Raw genomic sequence first — 24,767 nt, forward strand, 5'->3', positions numbered from 1 at the left:
TTGAGTTTGACACCCATAAAGGATAGGGTTCCTCCTTCCCTGTTATGGCTCACTCTACCAGATCTGTTAATAGGCTTTCCAGCATCAAGCATCCATTTCTCTCTGAATCTGTTAAACCTTTTCAACCTGTTTTTACAGAGACTTGTTGGCTTTTGTTAGCTGCGTTATTGTTCTAATTCAGTCAGAAATAGACGTGAAATCTTTCAGTGAGAACATTTGTTTCAGTGACAACTACATATGTAAAAGAGGATTTTACTGTCTTTAGAGAGATCTTCTTTTGCTTCCAGGCAAATTAGGAAACATCTCCCCAATGGGACACAAAAAAAGAAGAAAGAAAAAAAAAAAGAGAATCGTTTTAACTATTCCCTACTCGCATACAAAACAAAAAAAGAAAAACATTTTGGCTAAGTATCTACTACAGGAGTACCCAGATCAGCAATTCAAACATTTCATCTAGTTTCACTAGCTACATACTTGTTGCAAGTATTTGAGGGCAGAAACATTCCAGGCTATTTCCATCTCTGTGGTCAGCTATGGGAGTCTTTATTTTTTTTTTAGTGTGGGTTTCTTTTAACAGTTAATAATGTTGTATGTTGTAAATAATATTTTTTATTGTGAATGAGTAGCATTATATAGGTCAAGGATCAATGTTTGTATGTTTTTTCATGTGCATTTATTTTCTCCCTGCAGAAAGATCATCTTGAGCTGATTAAAGCTCTCATAGTTTTTGGGGCCAATGTGGAACAGCCAAATGACTTTGGAGAGACACCAGGACTTCTGGCAGCACGGTCCAGCAAAGGTGTTAAACTACACGTGCCGAAGTGGTTTTTCTCTGCAAGGAAATGAGTGGAAGGAAGAATGCTCCTGGAGCACATGCTTAACACACACACAATTTATATATATATATATATATATATATATATAATTTTATTTTTTTTCCATGTTTTTAAGACAGCCTTTCCTTTACATACGCACAGGTCGTTGGAAATAGAATATAATCAGATATGAGTTTTTAAACAATAATATTATTATACAGAGAACAGAAAGCCCTCTGCACACATACTGTACAAAGAGCCTATTTATATAGACTGGATTTAAAAAAAATGCTTTTTTTTTTATTTTTTGGGTTCCTGCATTTCACTTTATCTCATTGTTAAATCATTCATCGTAAATCGTTGATATAATGAGAATGAAAAGTGAATTGTGAAAAATAGAAAAAACACAGATGAATGCAAATTACTATATATAAATATATATATATATATATATATATATATAATATATATATATATATTTATTTATATTTATATAGATATATACTCGCATTCATACAGTATCTCACAAAAGTGAGTACACCCCTCACATTTTTTTAAATATTTTATATCTTTTCATGTGACAACACTGAAGAAATTACACTTTGCTACAATGTAAAGTAGTGAGTGAACAGCTTGTATAACAGTGTAAATTTGCTGTCCCCCCCTAAATAACTCAACACACAGACATTAATGTCTAAACTGCTGGCAAAAAAAGTGAGTACACCCCTAACTGAAAATGTCCCAAAAGGGCCCAATTAGCCATTTTCCCTCCCCGGTGTCGTGACTCATTAGTGATTGCAAGATCTCAGGTGTGAATGGGGAGCAGGTGTGTTAAATTTGGTGTTATCGCTCTCACTCTCTCATACTGGTCACTGCAAGTTCAACATGGCACCTAATGGCAAAGAACTCTCTGAGGATCTGAAAAAAAAAATAGTTGCTCTACATAAAGATGGCCTAGGCTATAAGAAGATTGCCAAGAGCCTGAAACTGAGCTGCAGCACGGTGGCCAAGACCATACAGCGGTTTAACAGGACAGGTTCCATTCAGAACAGGCCTCGCCATGGTCGACCAAAGAAGTTGAGTGCATGTGCTCAGCGTCATATACAGAGGTTGTCTTTGGTAAATAGATGTATGAGTGCTGCCAGCATTGCTACAGAGGTTAAAGGGGTGGGGGGCACTCATATGTCTACTTCCCAAAGACCACCTCTGGATATGACGCTGAGCACATGCCCTCAACTGCTTTGACCATGGCGAGGCCTGTTCTGAGTGGAACCTGTCCTGTTAAACAGCTGTATGGGCTTGGCCACCGTGCTGCAGCTCAGTTTCAAGGTCTTTGCAAACTTCTTATAGTCTAGGCCATCTTTATGTAGAACAACAATTCTTTTTTTCAGATCCTCAGAGAGTTCTTTGCCATGTTGAACTTCTAGTGACCTCTAGTGACTTCTAGTGACCAGTATGAGAGAGTGAGAGCGATAATACCAAATTTAACACACCTGCTCCCCATTCACACCTGAGACCTTGTAACACTAACGAGTCACATGACACCGGGGAGAGAAATGGCTGATTAGATCCAATTTGGGCATTTTCACTTAGGGGTGTACTCCCTTTACGGTACGGTTCAGACATTAATGGCTGTGTGTTACATTGTCACATGCAAAGATATAATAAATGTGTGTATGTATGTGTATATATATATATATATATATATATATAATATAAATATATATTGCTTTCCTCTACTTGAAATGTTATAATTATTTTACAAAATTATTTGCCTTATTTGAAGTACTGTGAAAGTACAGTATGAGTGGAGTACATGCTCAGAGCGGCTTTTTAGATTTGGCAAAACTGTCAGCATTGATAGTTCAATTTAAAAACAAATGCTATTTTTTATTTTTAGTTTTTTAAGGCCCATAGTGTCTTGTTTGCACAAGGTATCCCAGTACACTGGATTCCGTTTTTACATTGTCCTGTTTAGTGCCAGTGCTCATCAGATATAAACTGCTTCTGTTTTGCAGTAGTGTGCTAGTCCATCCTCCAACAAATTATGCCTTTTTCTTCCCCTCCCCTTTAAAGGATCTAATCGCAAGGTGCTGCTCGACATGCTTTATAACGTAGGAGCACAGCGCTGTTTTCCCCCAGATTCCCAGCTTCCGCCAGCTGCCTCCTGCTCCACAGCAGCGCTACCCATGGACAAAAGTAGCGGCATAGGTAACCTGCCCTTCCTCTTGCAAACAAGATCTTCTCTATTTCATCTCAATTTTGGAGCTCTTTAGAAACACTAAAAATAAATGTATGGTAAACTTAGTATGATAAAATCATATTGATGGTTATAGGCTTTTTTTATATTATCATGAGCTCCAAAAGAGGGGATGAAGTCACAGCTAGATTCTTTTTCTTTATTTACACTTTTCCTTGTGCAAACCTTACTTTTCTGTGTAAAATTCCACAGCTCCTTTTTTTTTTTTTCTTCAGGTGTCACCCTGCTTTCTTCAGTCTGAAATATGGGAATCATTTCTTTTCTTGCACTCACGTTCCTTCCTATTTCTATGATCTGTCTGTGCGAAGATGTGTGTATGTATATGAGGTTTGATGCAATAATGAACTTTTTTGCTAAAAGGAGAGGTTAAACCAAGTTTTGTCAACGTTTGGGATAGAACATGTAAGGGCTAACATTGAAGAGTTTTTATCTCAGAAAGTGATGGGATATCCAGCCTATGACAGTTGACCTTGAAAAGGTATCCCCATTGGTAGGTTACTTCCCTATTTCTGTTCTGATGACATGGCAAGGTTTTAGAATTTCCTTCACTTTTTGTCCCATTACAGTGAAATCAGGACAGAAAATTGAAGTGAATCTTGGGAACAGAAACTCAGTTTGAAGAATCTGGCAGACCTTTTAGCCTTTTACATACTGAAAACAAAAAAAGAATTTGGCCAGCATTCCTCTTTTGTCTACTTTTTGTACACTTTTGTCTACTGTATTTGCCAGCCTGTTGGTTGTGATATGCATGCTATATCATATTTTTCCGCAGTCATCCTCCAGGACGGTCACATGAGAGATAGGCTCCGCCTCCTGTAGGAAACATAAGCACACACAAGTTTAAAAAGGCTGCCCCTTCAGTTCTTGTGTTTCCTGCATCCTGCAAACACCGGCACTGGAGGGGAGCATACATCCCCAGTTTATTTTCAATTTCTGTATTATTCAGGGCAGACGTCCCTGGATACCTCCTTCACCCCCCTGTGTTAAAGCTGACGAGGCAATCAGTCACAGGTATCCTGGGGGGAAGGAGGAAATACGGCAGGAGTTGGAAAAACTCCCCAAATTTTCAGAACCCCCAGTGCACTCCTACATCAGGTAGGTCTTTTTTTTTTTTAATTCAATGGAGGTTCTGTCGTTTTTTTTTTTTTCCCCCCCCATCCTTACTTTAGGCTAAGCTGAAGATGGAGGAAGAGCCAGGAAGTGGATATGCGGCCATATTTGGTGTGGGCAAATATGGTCGCAAACAGCACGGCCGTTCCAACAGTCTAAGGGGGGCGTGTTAGAGGGCGGAGGCCCCTCTGATCATATTAAAGTGCCCATTCAGCAATGGGGTCGGCAGCAGTTACAGGTGTGCTCCTTCACCTCCAGGCGGTCCAATAGCATCTTACCAGAAGCTGCAGAGCAAGGCCCCAGCTCTCATATGGTTAGGAGGAGGGGAGGAGGCAGGAGAGACTTCCCAGGGGGGTTTGGTACTCCTGTATAAGTTTTGGGTGGAGACATACATGGCTGACGTTTTGGCAGATGTGGTGAGATTTTTCACACGTTCCAGGGGCCTAGTCAATGCGGCTAGAAGGGCCCTGTGGACTTGGGAGGGAGACTACGCCTCCAAAAATAAATTATGCAACATACCTTTCAACGGCAGTTTACTATTTGGTCTTGAACTGGAAAAAGTTTTTGGGAGGTTGGCAGATAAAACCAAGGGATTTCACTTCAAAAAACCGAAACAGAAGAAAAGAGTTTTTTTCGTCTGCAAAAACATGAAACTCAGACAAGAAATGAGAAGCTGCAGACTCAACGAAGATGGGTCTTCAATAAAAAACAAAGGGAAAAGGAATGTTTTGTTCCCAAGTTCAACATCCTCCAACAAACCCCAATGACGCCAGCACTGCAGTCGGAGGGAAGTTAATATGTTTTCTCCCTCAATGGCAAACGTTTTGCTCAAACCAGTTTGTCCTGCAGATAATAGCCCAAGTATACAAAAGGAAACTGGGAACCAGAGTTGTCAGAAGCTTCCTCCAACTTAAGGAAACTGACACTGGTACTAAAACCGCTGTCTGCTTTTCAGGAGTCCGTAGAGGGGAAGCATGTTCAGATTCTATCGGACAATGTCATTACTGTGACATATATAAATCGCCAAGGGGGTACCAGATCGAGACCACTTATGAGAACATCACACGTCCTTCTCTTATGGGCAAAAGTTAATTTACTATCACTATAATAATTAAAACGAGGACCAATGCGCTACCTGAGGGGTCTGACTCTGTGTATAATCGGTGATATAAATCAAATAGTAAATAGTGAATATACCGGAAAAAGCTGCCAGTTTTAATCGGTGTCCCCACCGTGACTATCAATGTGTTAATAAACAAAAAATCGGCGCTAATTCAAATGAAGATATCTCAAATATATCGTGCTATATGTGAACAAAATATAATGCAATGATAATGGTGACAAAATCCATAGATGTATCCGGTGCAATAAAAATTATTATAATAAAAATCCAAATAGATTGATTATGGTGCAGAAAAAATGACAAGTCCAAATAGATGTCCAAATAAATAGTGCTAAACAGCAATCCTGAGTGTGTAAAAAAGAATCTTCCAATATGACATCAATCTTGGTGTTCAAATTAAATACTTGCAAAATGTTCCTCTTATCACTCAAAACAAACAGGTGTGTAGTGGCCGCTTACCTCAATACACACCAAACAAAGTGTGTGTAATCCAAGCTCTTTAACAATATTCCAGAGTGGATGGATGGTGGGATCCCAAAAGCAAGCAGTCCTTAATTTCCTCCAATTCCTGGCCACGTATAAGCTCTCCACTGTACAAGCATGTCTCAAGCGTATCTCATGGGGATGATAAAGAAGGAACACTCATGGTGCAGTAACTTCCAAACAAGTTTTATAAAAAAAATGGTAATGCACTTACAAAGAGGGATAAAAAATGAGCAGTAACCGCCAGAGCAGTATAATGCCGAACTTCCGGTTACGACCGTGAACACGGAAGTGACGTCACCCGGCTCCTCCCGACGCATTGCGTCACTACGCACGTGACTTTCTCAAGCTATGGTGCCAATCATTGAAAATTGATCACACCTGATGTACCGACTGCTTATCTCATTTCTTGAGGCCCTGAAATGTCAGGACAGTACAAATACCCCCCAAATGACCCCTTTTTGGAAAGAAGACATTCCAGGGTATTTAGTAAGAGGCATGGTGAGTTTTTTGAAGTTGTCATTTTTTCCCACATTTCTTGAGAAAATGAAGAAATAATTCTTTTTTTTTTTTTTTTTTTTTACACAAAATTGTCATATTTACAAGTTATTTCTCACACACAGTATATGCATACTTGCAATTACACCCCAAAATACATTCTGCTACTCCTCCTGAGTATGACAATACCACATGTGTGAGACTTTTACACAGCCTTTCCACATACAGAGGCCCAACATGCAAGGAGCACCGTCAGGCGTTCTTGGAGCATAAATTACACATATAATTTCCTAACGACCTATCACATTTTTTGAAGGCCCTGGAACACCAGGAAAATTGAATTACCCACAAAATGACCCCATTTTGGAAAGCAAACACCCCAATGTATATTCTATGAGGCATAATGAGTCTTTTGAACATGTACTTTTTTTCCACAAGTTTTTGGAAAATGTGGAAAGAAAATGAAAACGCATTTTTTTTTTTTTACACAAAGTTGTCAATTTATAGGATATTTCTAACACATAGCATGTACATAGCAAAAATGACACCCAAAAATACATTCTACTATTCCTCCTGAGTATGGCGATACCACATGTGTGAGACTTTGTCACAGCATAGCCACATACAGAGGCCCAACATGCAAGGAGCACCGTCAGGTGTTCTAGGAGCATAAATTACACATATAATTTCATTACAACCTATCACACTTTTGAAGGCCTTGGAACCCCAGGTCAATGGAAACCCCCACAAAATGACCCCATTTTGGAAAGCAAACACCCCAACATATAATCTAGGAGGCATGGGCTGCAGATAGGTACTCAGGTACACTGATCGGCTTCAGAAAGGTACTCGGGTACGCTGATGAGCTTCACAGAGGTACTTGGGTAATCTGATGGGGTGCAGATAGGTACTCGGGCACTCTGGGCTGGAGACAGATACTCGGGTACTCTGATGACACATACTTGGGTACTGTGATGACAGGTACTCAAAGTACCTGAATACCTGTCATCAGAGTACCCGAATACCTGTCATCAGAGTACCCGAGTACCTGTCACCAGCCCATTAGAGTACCTGAGTACCTGTCATCAGAGTACCCGAGTACCTGTCTCAAGTCCATCAGAGTACCCGAGTACCTGTCATCAGAGTACCTGATGGGCTGGTGACAGGTACTCGGGTACTGCGATGACAGGTACCCGAGTACCTGTCATCAGAGTACCCGAGTACCTGTCATCAGAGTACCCGAGTGTACCCAAGTATCTGTCATCAGAGTACCCGAGTACCTGTCACCAGCCCATCAGAGTACCCGAGTACCTGTAATCAGAGTACCTGATGGGTGCACTGTAAACGGTAACTAGCTGTTACCACAATCTCCTCCTCATACAGGATCAGTGTGTGAGGAGGGAGCACAGTGACCGCAAGTTACTGTTCTGACCGCAAGTTAAGTGTTCTCTGTTGACATTCTGTGACCGGCTGTGATTGACAACCAGTCACATGGTAAAAAGCCAATTTCATTGGCTCTTTAGCTAGATCGGGGATGGGCTCTGTCCGAGGGACGAGCGTCGTCCCCGATCGCCGCACTGCGCGCCCCGGAGGGGCGCGCATTGAGGAGAGAACGAGCGGCTTGCGCTGGAGCCGCTCATGTGATTTTGCAATGGATTTCCGGATCGCGGGCAGAATCGCGTTGATTCTGCCTGCGATCGCTACGCTCGCATGTGAACGTAGCCTTATGGGTGTCAATTTCTGGGCACTGATGAGGTGACTGTTGGGTGACAGGTGCAATTGGGGGGGCTGAGGACTGTGTGGGGACCTTTATTAGTGTGCTTTTACTTTGACAAGGTGTACAGAGCAGTAACTCACTGTTTCTGGCTCTGCTCTCCTCACACTGGAAACTGTGTGAGGGAAGAAGAGCTAGTAACAGTGAGTTACTGCTCTGTGTTTACATTTTGTGATCGGCTGTGAATGGATTCACAGCCGATCACATAGTAAACAGTCACTGTCAGTGACTGTTTACTACTGCCGGTGACTAGCTGTGTTCCTAAGGAACACAGAGCCACCGACATGACCGCGCTGCGCGCTCCCGATCGTGCATGCGTGGTCTTCTCCTGCACTCCTCTATTGTGATCGGCTGTGTCATTGGAACACAGCCGATCACGTGGGAAACAGCCATGCCCATTGGCTGTTTCCCCCCTGCCGGTGACGGACACCGACAGTGCAGGGCGGCGCGCACACGATCGCATGCCTGCCCTGCCTGAATGGGCCGCCGTCATATGACGGCGGCCCAGAACAATGGTCGCACCGCTCTGCCGTAATATGACGGTGGGCGGGCGGGCGGGCGGCAAGTGGTTAAGGTCAACACAGAGGACAAGGGGACACTCTTTACATCTTTTTTTTTTTTTTTTTATTGAAAGTTTTCAGCATACAAAATGTATTATTTCAATCCCTCCCTGAAAGGGGAGGACATAACTATGTGCATAAAACATACAACAACCTTGATTATCCCCCCCCCAAAACCCACCCGCCCTCCCTCCTCTTTCCGAAAGACATTCGGTGAACCCTTAAATTTCCTTTTTATATTCTTGCCACACTTCCCAAATCTCTACTCTACTTTCATACTCTTGTTCTCCCCAGGGCCTTAGTAATTCTAACTTTCTTGTTTTCTCCATCCGCTCCACCCATTCTTTATATGACGGAGCTTCTATTTTCTTCCAGTTTAATGGAATTAGACGTTTTGCTGAATTTAGCAAGTGGGATATTAAGGTTTTTTTATATTGTTTAATCGACATTGACGTCCCGTGGAAAAGACATGTCCATGGATCTGCTTTGACCTCTATGTTAGTAATTCTTTTAATTGATAGCAATACCTCCTCCCAATATTTGTTAATTTTTGGACATTCCCACCATAAGTGTGTCATAGTACCCAATACCTTACATCCTCTCCAACAAAATCTTGAAGTCTCCTGATGGTATCTCCCCACTTCATCTGGGGTTTTATACCACCTTGAGATCAATTTATAGTTCATTTCCGCAGTACTTATATCTATCGCGGAATTATGAACCAACCTTACACATTTATCCCACTGGACTCCCTCTCTTCGAGCGCCCAGTTCGCTCTCCCATTTCTCCACCGTTGGGTGGGCTATCTGCTTACCCTCATTCAATATTTTATAGATATTTGAGATGTTATTCTTATTCTTTTCGGATGTGCATATTTGTTCGTATGGGTTAAACTCGTTTCTATCTCTAATTGGATGGGATAAAGATGCCACAAAGTGTTTAAGTTGGCGATATCTCCACTCATCTAAGTTCCAAATGATTTTCTTTTTTTTTTTGAGCTCGGGGAACGTAAATATTTTCCCCCTCTCCATTATGTCTTTTAGTCTGATATCTCCTTCTCCTAGCCAATTTCCATGTTCTTTCCCTTCTCCCGGTGTGACAAATTTTGTGTCCTGTAGTGGAATTAATGGTGAATTATACTCCCCTTTTCCTCTATTATATATTAAATCCCACACTTTTAGTGCTTGTCGTGTAATGGTGTGTGTGTCATTTTTCAATTCTCTGTATTTTGGTGGGATCCAAATAATTTTACCTAATTTTGTACCACTTATTGTGTTTTTCCATTTTAACCCAATTTTTCCTACTATCTTTTTTTCCCCATTCCATCACTCGTGTAAGAATTGAAGCTTGGTAATATTTTTTAATGTCTGGTAGTGCAAGTTCCCCCTCGTTTTTACTTCTACTTAATGTTGTGTATTTTATCCTTGGTTTTTTATTTTTCCAAATAAACTTAGTTATTAGTGCCTTTAGTGTCCTAAAAAATGCCTCCGGGATCTGTATTGGTATCATTTGGAACTTATATGAGATTTTTGGGAGGATCCCCATTTTTATTATATTTATTCTACCCATCCATGATATAGCTCTTGGATTTAATCTATTTATTTCAGCTTTTATTTCATTCAATAATGGGAGGAAGTTAGCCATATATAATTTTTCTGGCTTAGGTGTTAATTTAATTCCTAAATATTTTAAGTCCTCACTTCTCCAGGCAAAAGGAAATTCAGGTTTTATCCCTGTTCTCTCTTGAGTGCTCATTTTGATACTTAATATTTCGGACTCGGAGTTTGGTTAATTTTTAAATTTGAAAGTTCTCCATATTACTTAAAGATTTTGATTATGTTTGGCAGGGAGATCCTTGGGTTGGAGACATAGAGCAACAAATCATCGGCAAATGCCGCCACTTTATGCTCCACTCCACCAACCACCACTCCCTTAATATCTGGGCATTCTCTTATTGTTGCCAACAGGGGCTCCAAAGAAATCACAAACAACATTGGAGACAGGGGACAGCCCTGTCTCGTTCCGTTGTACATGTCGAAGGATTCGGACATTGTCCCATTTATTTTTATTTTTGCTGATGGTCGACTGTACAGGGTACCTATCCATGCCATCATTCTGGGACCAATGCCCATTTCTTCTAAAGTTCTCAACATGAACTCCCAGTTGACCCTGTCGAATGCTTTTTCAGCATCAATCGACAGATCAAATGTTAAAAAACAGGGACTCCAGTTTGATACTATTAGTAGGGTTGTTCTAATCCCATTATCTTTCCCCTGTCTACCGGGTATGAAACCCACCTGGTCGTCATGGATCCACTCTTCCATCAGCCCTTTCATTCTAGTTGCTAATATTTTCGTAAATAACTTTGTATCGGCATTCAAGAGGGAAATGGGCCTGTAACTTGAGCACAATGTTGGATCTTTCTCTTCTTTTAAAATAACTGTTATCGCCGCTTGGAGTGCCTCTTTACTCATATTAAACTGGGAACCCAGACCATTCATATACCCTCTTAATCTTGGGATCAGGAGATCTTTATATTGTTTGTAATAACTGATGGTGAAACCATCAGGTCCTGGGCTTTTTCCTGCAGGGGTATCTTTTATAGCCTTTTCTATTTCTTGGTCCGTGATTGGTGCCTCAAGGAGTATTATTTTTTCCTTCTCTATTTTTTTCATTTTTGCATTTTCCAGATAGTTTTTAATCTTCTCTTCTCTATCGGGGTTATTTTCCTGTTTACCTACCCCCCTTACCGCATATAGGTTTCCATAATATTTTTGGAACTCGCCTGCTATCTCAGTAGATGAGTGGACCAGCCCCCCCCCCCCTTTATTTCTGATCTTATCTATGAAGTTTATTTTTTTTTTTTAAGAATTCTTGCCAGGTTTTTTCCTATCTTATTGCCCTCTACGTATTTCTCTCTTGCTACTTTATTAAATTCTTGTCTAGTTTCTTGTTCTAATAGTTCTTTTAGGTCTTCTCTTTTCTTTTCTAACATAGATAGATCTTTTTTATTTATTAATGTTGTTATTTTTTTTTTTTGTTTTTGTTCTAGATCGTATATATCTCTCATTAAACTGTCTTTTTTCTCCTATCTTTCTTTTTCCCTCTGTGCTCCTTTTGAAATTAATATACCTCGCATGTATGCTTTTTGTGCCTCCCATATAATATTTTTGGGTGTTTCTTCGATGTCATTATTTTGAAAGTAAAATTCAAGTTCTTTTTCTATTTCCTTTCTCCATTTTTTGTCTCTGATCAATTCCTCATTGATTTTCCAATTAGGTCTTCTGGTTAGTTCTTTACCCATTTTTATTTTTACTGAAATGGGGGAGTGATCTGACCAGGTCCTAATCCCAACCCTTGCCTCTGATACTTTCTCGATCCATCGGTGTTCTATTAGGAAATAATCGATTCTGGAATATGTCTTATGTACATTTGAATAATAAGTATAATCTCTCTCTTTTGGGTTGAATATTCTCCAAATATCTGCTAGTTGATTTTGATATAATTTTGTCCTAAGTTCCTTGTTCTGATGATTCGAGCACCTTTGGTATCGTGATGTATTATCTATTTTTGGATCGAGACTCAGGTTGAGGTCCCCGGCTAAGATCACCCCTCCTTTCTTAAAATTTGTTAGTTTCCCTAAGATCTTCCCTAGGAAGGCTATTTGTCCCTCATTGGGGCTATATATATTTACTAGTGTAACCTCTTCTCCATTTAATGTCCCCTTCAGGAAGAGGAATCTACCTTCCGGGTCGACTAACCTGTCATCTAGGATAAATCTGGTCCCTCTAGCGAGGCCAATAGCTACCCCACTAGATTTTTTTTAAATGTGTCTGCATAAAACCACGTAGGATGGCTAGGGGAATACAGTCTGATATTTGATTCATGCGTAATATGGGTCTCTTGTAAGAATATAAGATCTGCTTTTAGGTACTTAATTTCCCCTAAGATTTTTTGTCTCTTTATGGGTGAATTCATTCCTCTTACATTATATGATAAGTAGTTTACTACACTCATTTGCTTTTATTAAATTTGCCTGGGGTTCTATATCCAAGAGTATGTTCCCACATTAGGAACCAGAGATAATTAATTTTAAAGGCCGGGTTCTTTCTTATCATTGTTTATCCTACTCCCCCCCCCCTCCCTCCCCGCCCCTCCCCTCCCTCCTCCCTCCCCCCTCCCCCCCCTCTCCCATTCTCCATCCCTGTGGGCCCCTAGTTCTCTCTTTCCCCTTTACTAGGGTAGTCGATTCACCTCCCCTCCATTTCAATCGACATTCTCCCAGGGTTGAGCTCTGCTCCTGCTCGCCCTTCCCGTCCCTCCCTCCCATATTTGGGGAGAAAGGTTCCCACCTGCTGTCCCGCCATGAGGCCGCCCTTATAAGTTTCTTCTCTAATTCCTCCTCTCACCTCCTCCGCCCCCCCTCCCTCCCCCCCCTCGCTCCTGATTCCCCAGTCTGGTCTATTAATTTCTTTTTTCTTTGGTTTTTGTATCCTTCTTTTTCTTTTCCTTCCACGGAATTTCTTCCTCCGATTCTTCCTCGGGATTTCCTTGTTCTATCCATCCTAGAACTGTTATTTCTGGTGCTTCGTGCTCCCAATCCCAGCGGATGGCTCCAAAAATACTGTATATTTTGCTTTTTTAACTCTTCTACGACCGGTTTTAAGATGTGCTTTCTGTTTAGTGTATCCTGTGAGAGATCTGGAAAAATTTGTAGGTCTTCTCCCTCATATCTCAATATTGGCCTGTCTCTCATTTTTTCCCAGATTTGAGCTCTCACTTCATATTTATGAAATCTCGCTATGAGATCTCTTGGCTTTTCTTTTGGGGCTTTTAGAGGTTTCCGTAATCTGTGTACTCTTTCAAATTCTATTTTATCTGTGGTTGGATTCCCAAGAATCGGGTTAAATACGCTTTCAAGCATTTGTTGTAATTTTTCTTCTTTATCTTTTTCTGGGAGACCTCTAATCCGCAAGTTCTTCCTTCTGTTTCTATTCTCCTGATCCTCCATCTTATAAAGAATATTCCTCTGTTCTAGTTGCAGTTTCTTCATTTGTTCATTTAGATTTGATAACTTTTTCCCATGGTTATTTATCTTCCTTTCATTTTCCTCTACTCTTGTCAGTGTGTGTCCCAGATCTTTGTATAAGGTAGCCATTTCAGTTTTAATTGATCTATCCAGGTTCGAGAACATTTCCATCATTTCTGATTTTGTCGGGGGCGGTCATTCATCCTTAGGTCTTCTTCCTTCCCAGGATCAGTGTCCTCTGTTGTTGGTATACTTTCTCTAGGTAGGTCTAGGCTTTCCTCTCCTGTTGCATCTGATACCTTTGTTCCTTTAGCCTTTTTATTTCCATCACTAGTTTGTTTTAGTCTCACCACTGGTTGGGTTTCAGATGTTCCGTTTTGACCTTTCCCTTCCTGGGTCATGTACATTTTAATAGTCCCAGGACTAGCTGTAATTTTTGCGGTTTTCCCTGATGTCTCCTTTGTCTGTTTATTCTTGATTTTAGACATTAGTTCCTTTTATGTAGGACTATTAATTGTATCTGTACTCTTGTTATTCCCACAGTACTGACTTGACCCACTTGGAACTAGTGAAGTTCAGTCCACCCCAAAAGGGAGGGGGGTATTTTACACCTCAGGGTAGGTCTTCAATCAATCAATATCTCTTTGAGAGGGTTTAATGAAATGCAGTCACCCCTCAAAGGGGTATCTCCTCAGTTCTTTATAAGGGTCTCTCCTTATCTCCTTACGGTACCTTTTTCAGATGCTCAGCAGTCAGCTTCACTCTCTCTGGGAATCAGCGGAGCAATGTAAGGTATAACTATTTTTGGACACCCTTATCAGTGCCTTCTTCAGAGTTTGGTATAAAATCTCTTGAAATTTTATCTATTAAGCAAAGGAATTATAGGGTATAAGTCCTTGTTTACCACCACTTTTTAGGGTACACATTCCCTCCTAGGAGCTAATTTGCCCCTCGGTAAGTGAACCAGTGTTTAAAAAGTTGGCAATTTCCTTTCGGAATGGTTTACCGCCTTGAGGTGCCCAGTTCCCCCCCGGTATCCGTCTGGGCGCCACACAACCCACCGCCCGACAGCCTCCACCCTGCACCACCTCCAGGGGTCCACTCCAGGGTCCACCTGAAATGCCACTCCAATTAGGTTCAGTAAATTGTTTACACAGTCTAGTTCCAAACAATCATGCCAATTTATATTCCAGCCTGTGCTTGCTGGTAAAAAGAGAAAGGGTTTAAGAGGAGATTTGGGGGGTTTTCACCTCTCCCCATACTCCCCTCTTTCCAGGCCGGCCATAAACCATTATAGGCAGTCAGTATACATTAATAAGGATATACTCATGAGTCCTCTCCACCAAGGGTATTACTGCTTTTAAACACAAGAGACGGATTGTCCTAGGTTATACTAGGGCATCTATATCTCGCCCTGTAGGCTACACAGGCGTTATAAACGTTTCCCAGTAGCCCTCTCTGGCAGGGGGGAGAGATAGATGAACAATAAAGATAGCAGACTTAAAAGTAAAGTTTTTTTTTTTGGGGGGGGGGGTTTCCTTCCTCTCACCAGTCCGTGCGGCTTGTTCTACGAGCTTCTTTGGGCTGTGATGTAATTCAGGGTGATCGATAAGGAGTCCGGTGCTGCTACGTCTGCTCGTCCTTCCTTTGTTTGCTCTCCGGACTGGATACTCAAGCTGGGTAGGCAATCGCTCCCTCTCCGTTGCGGCTTTCCCCGGAGCCGCTTCTGTGATCCGCTGTTGCCTCTCCGAGATTCGGACAGGCTCGGTCAGGTCTGCAAGCGGGGCGGCTACACAGGGGATCCCCTGGAGTCTAGTTGGAGCGGTGAGGGCGGTGGCGGGGGGTCTGGTCAGGCGGCTGTGAGAGTCGGGAGATCCAGCATTCCTAGATCATCTTACAGGGCGGCCGTCCGGCGTTCTAGCCTGCAGTCAGAACTGGCGCCATTGGCAGGCTCCTCCCCCCGCGGGGTGAATCAAACAGATCTGATGACACTCTTTACATCTGGAGGAAAACAGATTTAGTCTCCAAATACGAAAGGTTTCTTCACCGTAAGAGCTGTGAAAATGTGGAATAGACTCCCTCCAGAGGTGGTTCTGGCTAGCTCACTTGATTGCTTTAAAAAAGGCCTGGATTCTTTCCTGGGTATACATAATATAAACGGGTACTAATATTTATAGGTAAAGTTGATCCAGGGACTACCCTATTGCCTCTCGGGGATCACGAAGGAATTTTTTCCCCCTGCTGTAGCAAGTTGGATCATGCTTTGCTGGGGTTTTTCGTCTTCCTATGGATCAACTGTGGGTATAGGATTGTGTATATGGGATGGTATCGTTGGGTTTTCTTTACTGTTTTTTTTTTTTTTTTTATTGGTTGAGCCAGATGGACTTTTGTCTTTTTTTCAACCTGACTAACTATGTAAGTACTGTCCAGCTAGTGAACCCTTGGAGTATAGAATTCTCCAAGCTCAAGCTCACATTTACACCTATAGCTGAATTAGTCAAATGTGTGACTCATCCCACTTCTTTGATGCACTATTAGGATAACTGTATAGAGATTATAATTCGAGAGAGTTTTAAAGAAAGCAGATTCTTCTGTGCTGTCTTTTCAAAAAAATCCATAGTGCTCTGTGACACTTGTTTCATGTGTGCAAAGTGTCATAAATGTTTGGTTTCAAGGTTAGGTTTAAGGGTTAATACTATCGGCTGGATGAGGTGCTAGGGCTTGGATAAGGGAAGTGTTAAATGTTAGGAATAGTCTAAAGGCCAGGAGTTGGTATTGTGTTTTTTTGTTAACACTTGTTTTTGATGTGAATGTTCCATGCAAAGGACCCTGAGGTGCTCCGCTCTAGGCACTTAAAAACCCTCTATCAATCCCTAGGCCTAAATGTTTATTTTTATTTATTTGGATTTCATTAAGAAACTGTGTTCAGATGTGTCTGGATCAAAAACAGTACAGGTATAAGATTGTTACATAGATATACAGTAGATACACATGTTGGACCTGATTTATCACAGAGTTTGAAAGGAAAACTAATATTTTTACTTTTAGATATCAGCTAGATTCTTGTTAATATTTTTGTAACAGGAGGTTTGATTTTGTATGCAGTTCTTGCAGTACAAATACATTGATAAATTAAGCAATTTATGGCTGAATAGATTAAATGCTTAAAGCAAATAAACCTTGTGACTCCTTGTCCCATGATAGGACAATCCAGTACAAGAGGACCACACTCAAGCATTTGTAGGAGAAACCAAAAATGTCTACCACTTCACTCTACTGCTGTTTAGCTAATCTAAGGATTGTCACAAAGCTGTAATAAAAAGAAGCTTTTTTTTAGCATTCCATCAATAAAATATATGTATTTCTATCTGTGTGGGGCTACTGTTCAGCTAGTGATCCCCAGGAGCACACAATTCTCCAAGCTTTTAGTTGCAGTCCCTGATGTGAACATTCTCCGTCTATAGCCTTTAGTACCCAGCACCCTCCCAGAGGCTTGTACATCGGTTTTATTAGCCTGAACTAGACTAGTCTCAACTGGCTTTCAACAAAATTGTACTAAAGGACTGTTTGTGAGTGTGAATGAGCGTGTGACCTTCTACTTTCTCCCTATTTGTTACAAAAATAGCTGTTGACCTTTGTAAATGTGTTTCCTTTTAGATGGTGTTTGTCTTCTTTATTATCTTAACCATGAAATAAACTAGTTTGTAATTCTTACCCAGGATTTCAGGACCTGATCTATGTGTCCACTGCACTAAGCAGCATGCTGCCATCACGTGACACTGTGGATTTCCTGGAAGATGGCCTAAGAGTGTAAGTCACCCAACAGCTTTTTAATATCCTACAGAATCCTATGTAAAAAATAAAAAAAAGAGGGGAAAGTAGAGGTGTGGTCAACAACATATACTTATGGTTTGCTTCCACTGGAAAATGTGTCAAGAATAACTGGATGGTGTGGACAGCTCTTTGAGGTTTTTTTCCCTTCAGTTCTACACTCCATCATAAACTCATCATAAACTATATGAAGTTCTCTTAGCTTATAAAGGAAGCTATGGCATTTTTTAAGGCACATTAAGGCCTTTTTACATAAAGTAGTATCTATCGCTTATGTTTCCCGAGTTGGTTAAGCCCCCGTTCACATAGAGGCGACCTGTGAGGCGACCTGGTCGCCTCACAGGTCGCCTTCCATAGGGAAGCTGCGGACCCGTTCTAATAGGAGCGACACAAGTCGCTCCGACTTAGAAAAAGGGTCCGGAGCTTCTTTGGGGCGACCAGGAGGCGACCGCCATAGACTTCAATGTTCTGAAGTCTGTGGCGGCCGCTCCGAGGTCGCGGCGCGCTGCTCGCACCGCGACCTCGGAGGTCGCCAGCCGAAGTCGGATCGCCCCTATGTGAACGGGGGCTTAATGAATTAAGGAATCACGTTTCACTGTTTGCAAAAACATGTTTACTGATCAGCCATAACCTTTTGAACACCCACGAATACTGAGTAGGTCCTGCGTTTGCAACCAAAACAGCCATGACCTCTGAAGTTAAAGTAGAAATTTAAGCAAAACTTTTTTTTTTTTTCATTTTGAACAGAGTGGGGGAGGGTTATAACCCCTATCAGATTTTTTATCGCCATCTGTGTCCTACTGCAGAGATTTACCTTCACTTCCTGTCCCAAAGCCAAAGAGGAATTGAGAGGAAATCCCTCCAAATTAAGGGAAATCCTTGGGGACCTCCAGGTCACCAGAATCAGTGTCCCCACTGGAAGATTTCCCAGCTATTACTTTTCTGGGGACAACCCAAAATTCAAGTTTTTCAGTTACTTTTGCTTTCAATAATAATGGTAAATAGGAGAAATAGAGAGGGTGAATCTCCCTAATGGTGGCACAGACAGCAATAAAAACTAATGGGGGTTCCAATCCCTCTTCACTCTATCCAAAGCTAAAAAAAAAAAACAGTTTTGCCTTTGGTTATACTTTAAGTATGGCACTAAGCCATTAGTAGCTGATCCTTTAAGTCCTGTAAGTTGCATGAGGCCTCCGTGGATCAGACTTGTTTTTCCAGCACCTCCCCCTGTTGCTTGATTGGATTGAGATCTGCAAAATCTGAAGTGCAGGTCAGCACCTTTTTGTTGTGTTCCTCAAATCATTCTTGAATGTTTTTTGCAGCTTGCCAGGGTGAATTATCTTGCTAAAAGAGGCCGCTGCTATCAGGGAATACTGTTTCAATGAAGGGTGTACTTTTCACCAACAATGTTTAGGTAGGTGGTACATGGTAAAGTAGCATCTGCTTGAATGGCGAGACCAAGATTTCCCAGTAGAACATTGCCCAAAGCATCACACTGCCTTTGCCAGGTTGCTCTCTTCCCACACTGCATCCTGGTGCCATCTCTTCCCTAGGTATACGACGCTCACGCACCTGTCCATCCATATGATGTGAAAGAAAACGTGATTCAGCAGACCAGGCCACCTTCTTCCATTGCTCCGTGGTCCAGTTCTGATGCTCATGCGCTCATTAGTAGGCGCTTTTGGTTGTGGACACGGGTCAACATGGGTACCCAGGCTGGTCTGCGTCTACGCAGCCCATACACAACAAACTGTGATGCCCATTTTTTTTTTTTTTTGCTTTTAACACTTCAACCTCATGCAAAACCTGTTTACTTGTTGCCTAATATATCCTACCAACTTTCAGATACCATTGTAACAAGATAATCCATGTATACCGTGCATATATTTTGCTGCGGAAGGTAATTGCATGGTATAAATGAGACACTCCATGGTTGGATATAATAAGAGCATGATTCACTATTGACTAAAGGAAGCAGAAAACTATAAGCAAGCATGTGTGGTCATTAGCTTGAATTTAAAGTAATTGTAAAGGTTACATTTTTTTAATAACAAACCTACTTATCTGCTCTGTGCAATGGTTTTGCACAAACCTCTTCTAGGGTCCCCTGCTGGTTATCTTAGCTCCTCCTCTTCTCAGTGTGCCCCCATAGCAAGCCATGGGGGGAGCTATGGGGGCACTCGTGGGTGCTCGATCCCAAGCCTAGCTGTGTGCATCTATACACACAGCCTTGCTCAGCACCATCCCCCGCTCTCTCCTCACAGGATTTGACTGACCGCAACAGGAGCCAAGTGCTCCCGCTGCTGCAAAGTTCCCTATGAGAATAGAGAGATGGGAGAAGGCGTGCACAGCACTGGATTAAGATCAGGCTCAGCTAAGTGTTTAAGGGGGAGCTTTGGCGAGCAACTTTTAAAAGGTTTTTTTAATTAATATACAGAATGCATTAAAGTAAAAAACATTTTTGCCTCTATAATCACATTAATAAGACAGCTCTTTATGTAGAGTTTCTTATATTATACTATGCTTGACTCTTCCTACCTGCAGGCATGACCGGCTCCTGTGCTTGGACGGAGGTGGCATCCGGGGACTAGTTCTGATTCAGCTGCTTATTGCTATAGAGAAGACTGCGGGGCGACCCATTCGGGAGCTCTTTGACTGGGTTTCTGGTACTAGCACAGGAGGTATCTTGGCACTGGCCATAGTGCATGGTAAGTTAAAGTATAATTCCAACTGAACAGGGAGACATATAAAATATACTGTGTGTGTGTGTGTGTGTGTGAATGTATATGTGCAATATCTAACAAAAGTGAGTACACTCCCACATTTGTGTAAATATTTATTCTCTGTCACTCATTGACAGACGTAGTCTTCTTAATTGCTATCAGTATGGTTATACTGCCCCCTACAGGAATAGGACACTAGGCAGAAAAAAAGTTCTGGCTATGCCTATGGGCAGTCCCAGGGGGTATACCTTCTCACTTCCTGCTATAGGATGTCAGTTTTTTTTCTGCCTAGTCGGGAGTAAGGACCTAAGTTCCTTGCTGGGATCTCTGGTCCTGGCAAGCTTTTTTTAGATAATTTCTTTGTAGCTATTTTTTTTTCTCTGGGTTGTTCCTGTGAGATCTACAAGCAATTATGCCGGATCTGGGCGACGCGCTGGATGTTGAGATCCAGTGTTCACCCCAGCCGGCCAAAGAGCACCTGCAGGCCCTAGCTCCGCGCTGGGTCGGCTACGACATAGTCCCACTGGACGGGGACTGGCCCCGCGAGTTAAACATCTTCCAGGACGCATACAGTCGGTCTGAGCCCGAGTCGCAGCGTCCTATTTGGCCGACAGCCCCCTCCCCCCTCGGTGGAGAGGGGTTTTGTCAGGAGCTGTTCCGGAATTGTGAGTAGAATCTTCCCCCTCTCCCCCTGACGGGTTTTGGGGTGGATGGGGGCCCCTCCCTGGGATGGTTGGACCCTCACAATCCAGGGTTCCCCTCTGTCTTATTACGCACCCCCGCCAATCTGCCCCTTCTCCTCCTCCCCCCCCCCCCCTCACTACTGGGGTTGTTGGGATGTTGGATGTGACCCCAGGGAGCTGAATCTGGGTTACAGACCGCAGATGGGGGCGGGGGGGTGCGCCACCGGCGACAGCCGGACGATCGTGCAAGGGGGTTTCTACCTGTTTTTTCCAGGCCCATCTCCCGATCAATCAATCTGTAGACATGGGGGGGGGGGCCCGGGGGGTCTCCTTTAGCAACGCGGGCCGCCATTTTCTTGTAGCCTACATGTGCTCTGCATGGCGGCGGCCATCTTTGTACACCTGGCTCGTATTTCAGTGCATGAGTTTCACTGTATGGGAGTTCCTGGAGGTGTGTATGTGGGTGGAGACCCGGGCGCAATGATCTGCAGACATTCTTTTGGAAGAAGATCGCTGCTGACAGGTGCTGCTGAGACGCTCTGGGCCTTCTGGTGCATCTTGCTGTGGGTTGTTGAGCCTTGGGGGTCTCTGTCTTTCTCTGCTGGGGGTCTCTAGTATGCGCTGCCTGACCACTTGGGGGCGCTATAGCACAGCGGGACGTTTTAAAAAAAAAAAATGCTAATGGGTTCCCCTGGTGTAACATGGACCCTGCTTAACATGTGTCCCCAACTGACCCCCTCGAGGTGACCACAGGGGGGTTCCAAGCGACCCTGGCTTGTAAAACTAAAATCAAATCTCTCCAGACCTGAGGGCAAGGCCGCTTCGGCCTGAAGGGGCGCCCCCACCCATATCTGGGGTGGGGGGACGTCTTTGCCGGTTCCAGGACCCGTGCCTTCCCGGATTCAAGACAGATGGGCTCACAAGGTCATGCTGTCGGGGTACAAGATTGAGTTTCGCTCTGCCCCACCGGTTCTTCCCTTCCACTGTGAGGCTGTCCCCAAATCGCTTACTGGCTCTCTTGGGTGCAGTATGGGACCTGGTACAACAGGGAGTATTAGTTCCGGTTCCGTATGCGGTCCCTATCCGGGGCTTTTTTTTCACGCCTGTTTACAGTATCCAGGAAGGAGGGCAAGGTGCGTCCAATCCTGGACTTAAGGATCTGAATTGTTTCGTGCAGGGATTCTAAAATTCTAGATTGAATCCATTTACACGGTGGTGGCCTCCCTGCATCAGGTGGACCTTCTGGTGTTCATAAATATCAAAGATTATTATTATTATTATTCAGGATTTATATAGCGCCAGCAGTTTACGCAGCACTTTACAATATAAAAGGTAGACAATACAGTTACAAAACAATAAAATACAAGAGGATTAAGAGGGCCCTGCTCAGAAGAGCTTACAATCTAATGGGGTGGGGCAGGTGTTACAGGAGGTTGTAACAATAGGGAATGAGTCAATGGAAGATTAGTAATAGGCTTCCCCGAAGAGATGAGTTTTCAGGGATCGCCTGAAAGCAGCTAGAGTAGGAGATAGCCATACAGGTTGAGGTAGAGCGTTCCAGAGGATGGGAGAGGCCCTGGAGAAATCCTGGAGACGAGCGTGGGAGGAGGAGACAAGGGAGCTTCAGAGTAGGAGGTCTTGAGAGGAGAGGAGCGGAGAGGACGGTTTGGGTGATATTTCGAGACAAGATTGGTAATGTAGCTCGGGGCAGAGTTGTGAATGGCTTTGTATGTTGTGGTTAGTATTTTGAATTTAATTCGCTGGGCAATCGGGAGCCAGTGTAGGGATTGGCAGAGAGGGGAGGCAGACACTGAGCGGTTGGTAAGGTGGACCAGCCTGGCAGCAGCATTCATGATAGACTGAAGAGGGGATAGTCTATGGAGTGGTAGGCCTATGAGAAGGGAGTTGCAATAGTCGAGGCGAGAAATAACAAGAGAGTGAATGAGTAGCTTGGTGGTTTCAGTTGTTAAAAAGGGGCGAATTTAAAAGATGTTGCGGAGGTGAAGGCTACAAGCTTTTGACAATGATTAGATTTGGGGCTGAAAGGACAGGTCAGAGTCTAGAATTACACCTAGTACCCTGGCTTGAGGGGAGGGATTGATGGTTGCATAACTTATTATGACGGAAAAGTCATGGAGGGGTGCATGGGCAGGGGGGAATATTACCAGCTCCGTTTTAGAGAGATTTAGTTTGAAGAAGTGGCGCGACATCCATGTTGATATGTCAGTAAATAAGTTAGCAATGCGAGAGGAGACTGAAGGAATGAGGTGAGGAGTAGACAGATAGATTTGAGTGTCATCAGTGTATAGATGGTATTGGAAGACGTGGGCGGTTATCAAGTGACCTAGGGAGGCGGTATAGATAGAGAAGAGGAGGGGTCCAAAACAGAGCCTTGGGGAACCCCCACAGAAAGGGGCAATGTGGAGGAGGAGGTAGAGTTGTGGGTAACACTGAAGGAGCGCTGTGATAGGTAGGAGGAGAACCAAGATAGAGCAGAATCTTGGAGGCCAAGGGAATGGAGTTTATTAATAAGGAGCGGTTGGTCGACAGTATCAAAGGCCGCAGAGAGGTCAAGTAATAGAAGTATGGAATAGTGGCCATTGGTTTTAGCAGTTAGTAAACAGTTGGTGAGTTTTAGTAAGGCAGTTTCTGTGGAGTGCTGCGAATGAAAGCCAGACGTTTACCTTCTCATTCCCATATGCACAGGACACCAACGTCTTCTGCGCTTTGCAGTGGGAGAGGACCTTTATCAATTTGTGGCATTACCCTTTGGTCTCGCTTCTGCTCCTCTGGTCTTCACATAGATGTTGGCTCCAGTTCTGGAGCTGTTGTGACAGCGGGGGATTTCGGTCTTGGGAGACTGGACTATCTGGGCCTGACTTTGGCATCGCCCTTAGTCAGGGTGTTTCTTCCTTCGGAAAAACTCCACGAGCGCCAGACTGCGATTCAGCTGTTGCTGTCCAGCAAACGGTCATCCCTTCGGACCTGTATGTGAGTTCTGGGACTGATGGTGTCGTCCTTCGAGGCAGTTCCTTTCGCTCATTCCACATGAGAATCCTCCAGAAGGAAACCCTTCTCAAATGGAACAAAAATCAAATTTCCCTGGACAATCAGATCCAGCTGAGCCAAGTGACCAGAGAGTCCCTGATGTGGTGGATTCAGTCCCTGATGCTCACTTAAGGGAAGTGCTTCCTTTCGATTTATTGGACTATTGTCACCACGGATGCCAGTCTATCCAGGTGGGGAGGGGTTCTCGGCGGATTTTCTGCTCAGGGAGTCTGGTCCCTGAAAGAATCCAGGTTGGCCTATTAATGTACTGGAACTGAGAGCAATCAGGCTTTGCCTGGTTCGCTGGACCGAACACCTTTAGGGTTGTCCGGTGCGCATTTAATCGGACAATGTCACAGTCGTGGCTTATGTCAATCGCCAGGGGGGGGTGCCATAAGTGCCCTTGTGGCCTTGGAAGTGGCCGGCATCCTCCGATGGGCGGAACGCTTCTTCCAGCTCTCTCCGCTGTTCCTATTCCAGGAGTGGAAAATTGTCAGGCGGACTTCCTCGGCTGACGGACCTTGGATCAAGGAGAATGGTCTCTCCATCCGGGGGTGTTCCACCAGTTGTGCCTTTAGTTTGGGCACTCCAGATGTGGATCTTTTGGCGTCCCGGATCGACAGTAATGTGCAACGGTTTGTAGCCCGCTCCCGGGATCCTCGGGTAGATGCCACTGACGCGCTGGTGGCCCCGTGGGGTCTGTATCAGCTGCTGTATGCCTTTCCTCCTCTCGGGTTACTACTTAGACTTCTTCGCTGGATAGAGGTGGAAGGGATTCCGGTCATTCTTGTGGTTCCGGACTCGCCTCGTTGGGCTTGATACGCCGACCT

At 43.4% G+C, this 24,767-nt stretch overlaps 1 protein-coding gene across 2 annotated transcripts in view; it reads left to right on the plus strand.

Moving 5' to 3' along the window:
- The window catches only part of PLA2G6 (phospholipase A2 group VI), a gene marked incomplete at its 5' end in the record, with an annotated part of 152,139 nt that overhangs the window by 76,058 nt on the left and 51,314 nt on the right, over positions 1-24,767 (plus strand). The window contains 4 exons of one of the 2 annotated variants that reach the window (XM_082266602.1): positions 691-799; positions 2,892-3,026; positions 17,372-17,462; positions 20,028-20,191. In XM_082266602.1, the coding sequence (XP_082122728.1) occupies positions 691-799; positions 2,892-3,026; positions 17,372-17,462; positions 20,028-20,191 (499 nt within the window). The remainder of the gene's footprint in view (positions 1-690; positions 800-2,891; positions 3,027-17,371; positions 17,463-20,027; positions 20,192-24,767) is intronic. The other variant, XM_082266603.1, reaches the window with a different exon arrangement.

This window comes from Pelophylax lessonae (genome assembly GCF_965119305.1).
Source record: "Pelophylax lessonae genome assembly, chromosome: 8".
Taxonomy (NCBI): domain Eukaryota; kingdom Metazoa; phylum Chordata; class Amphibia; order Anura; family Ranidae; genus Pelophylax; species Pelophylax lessonae.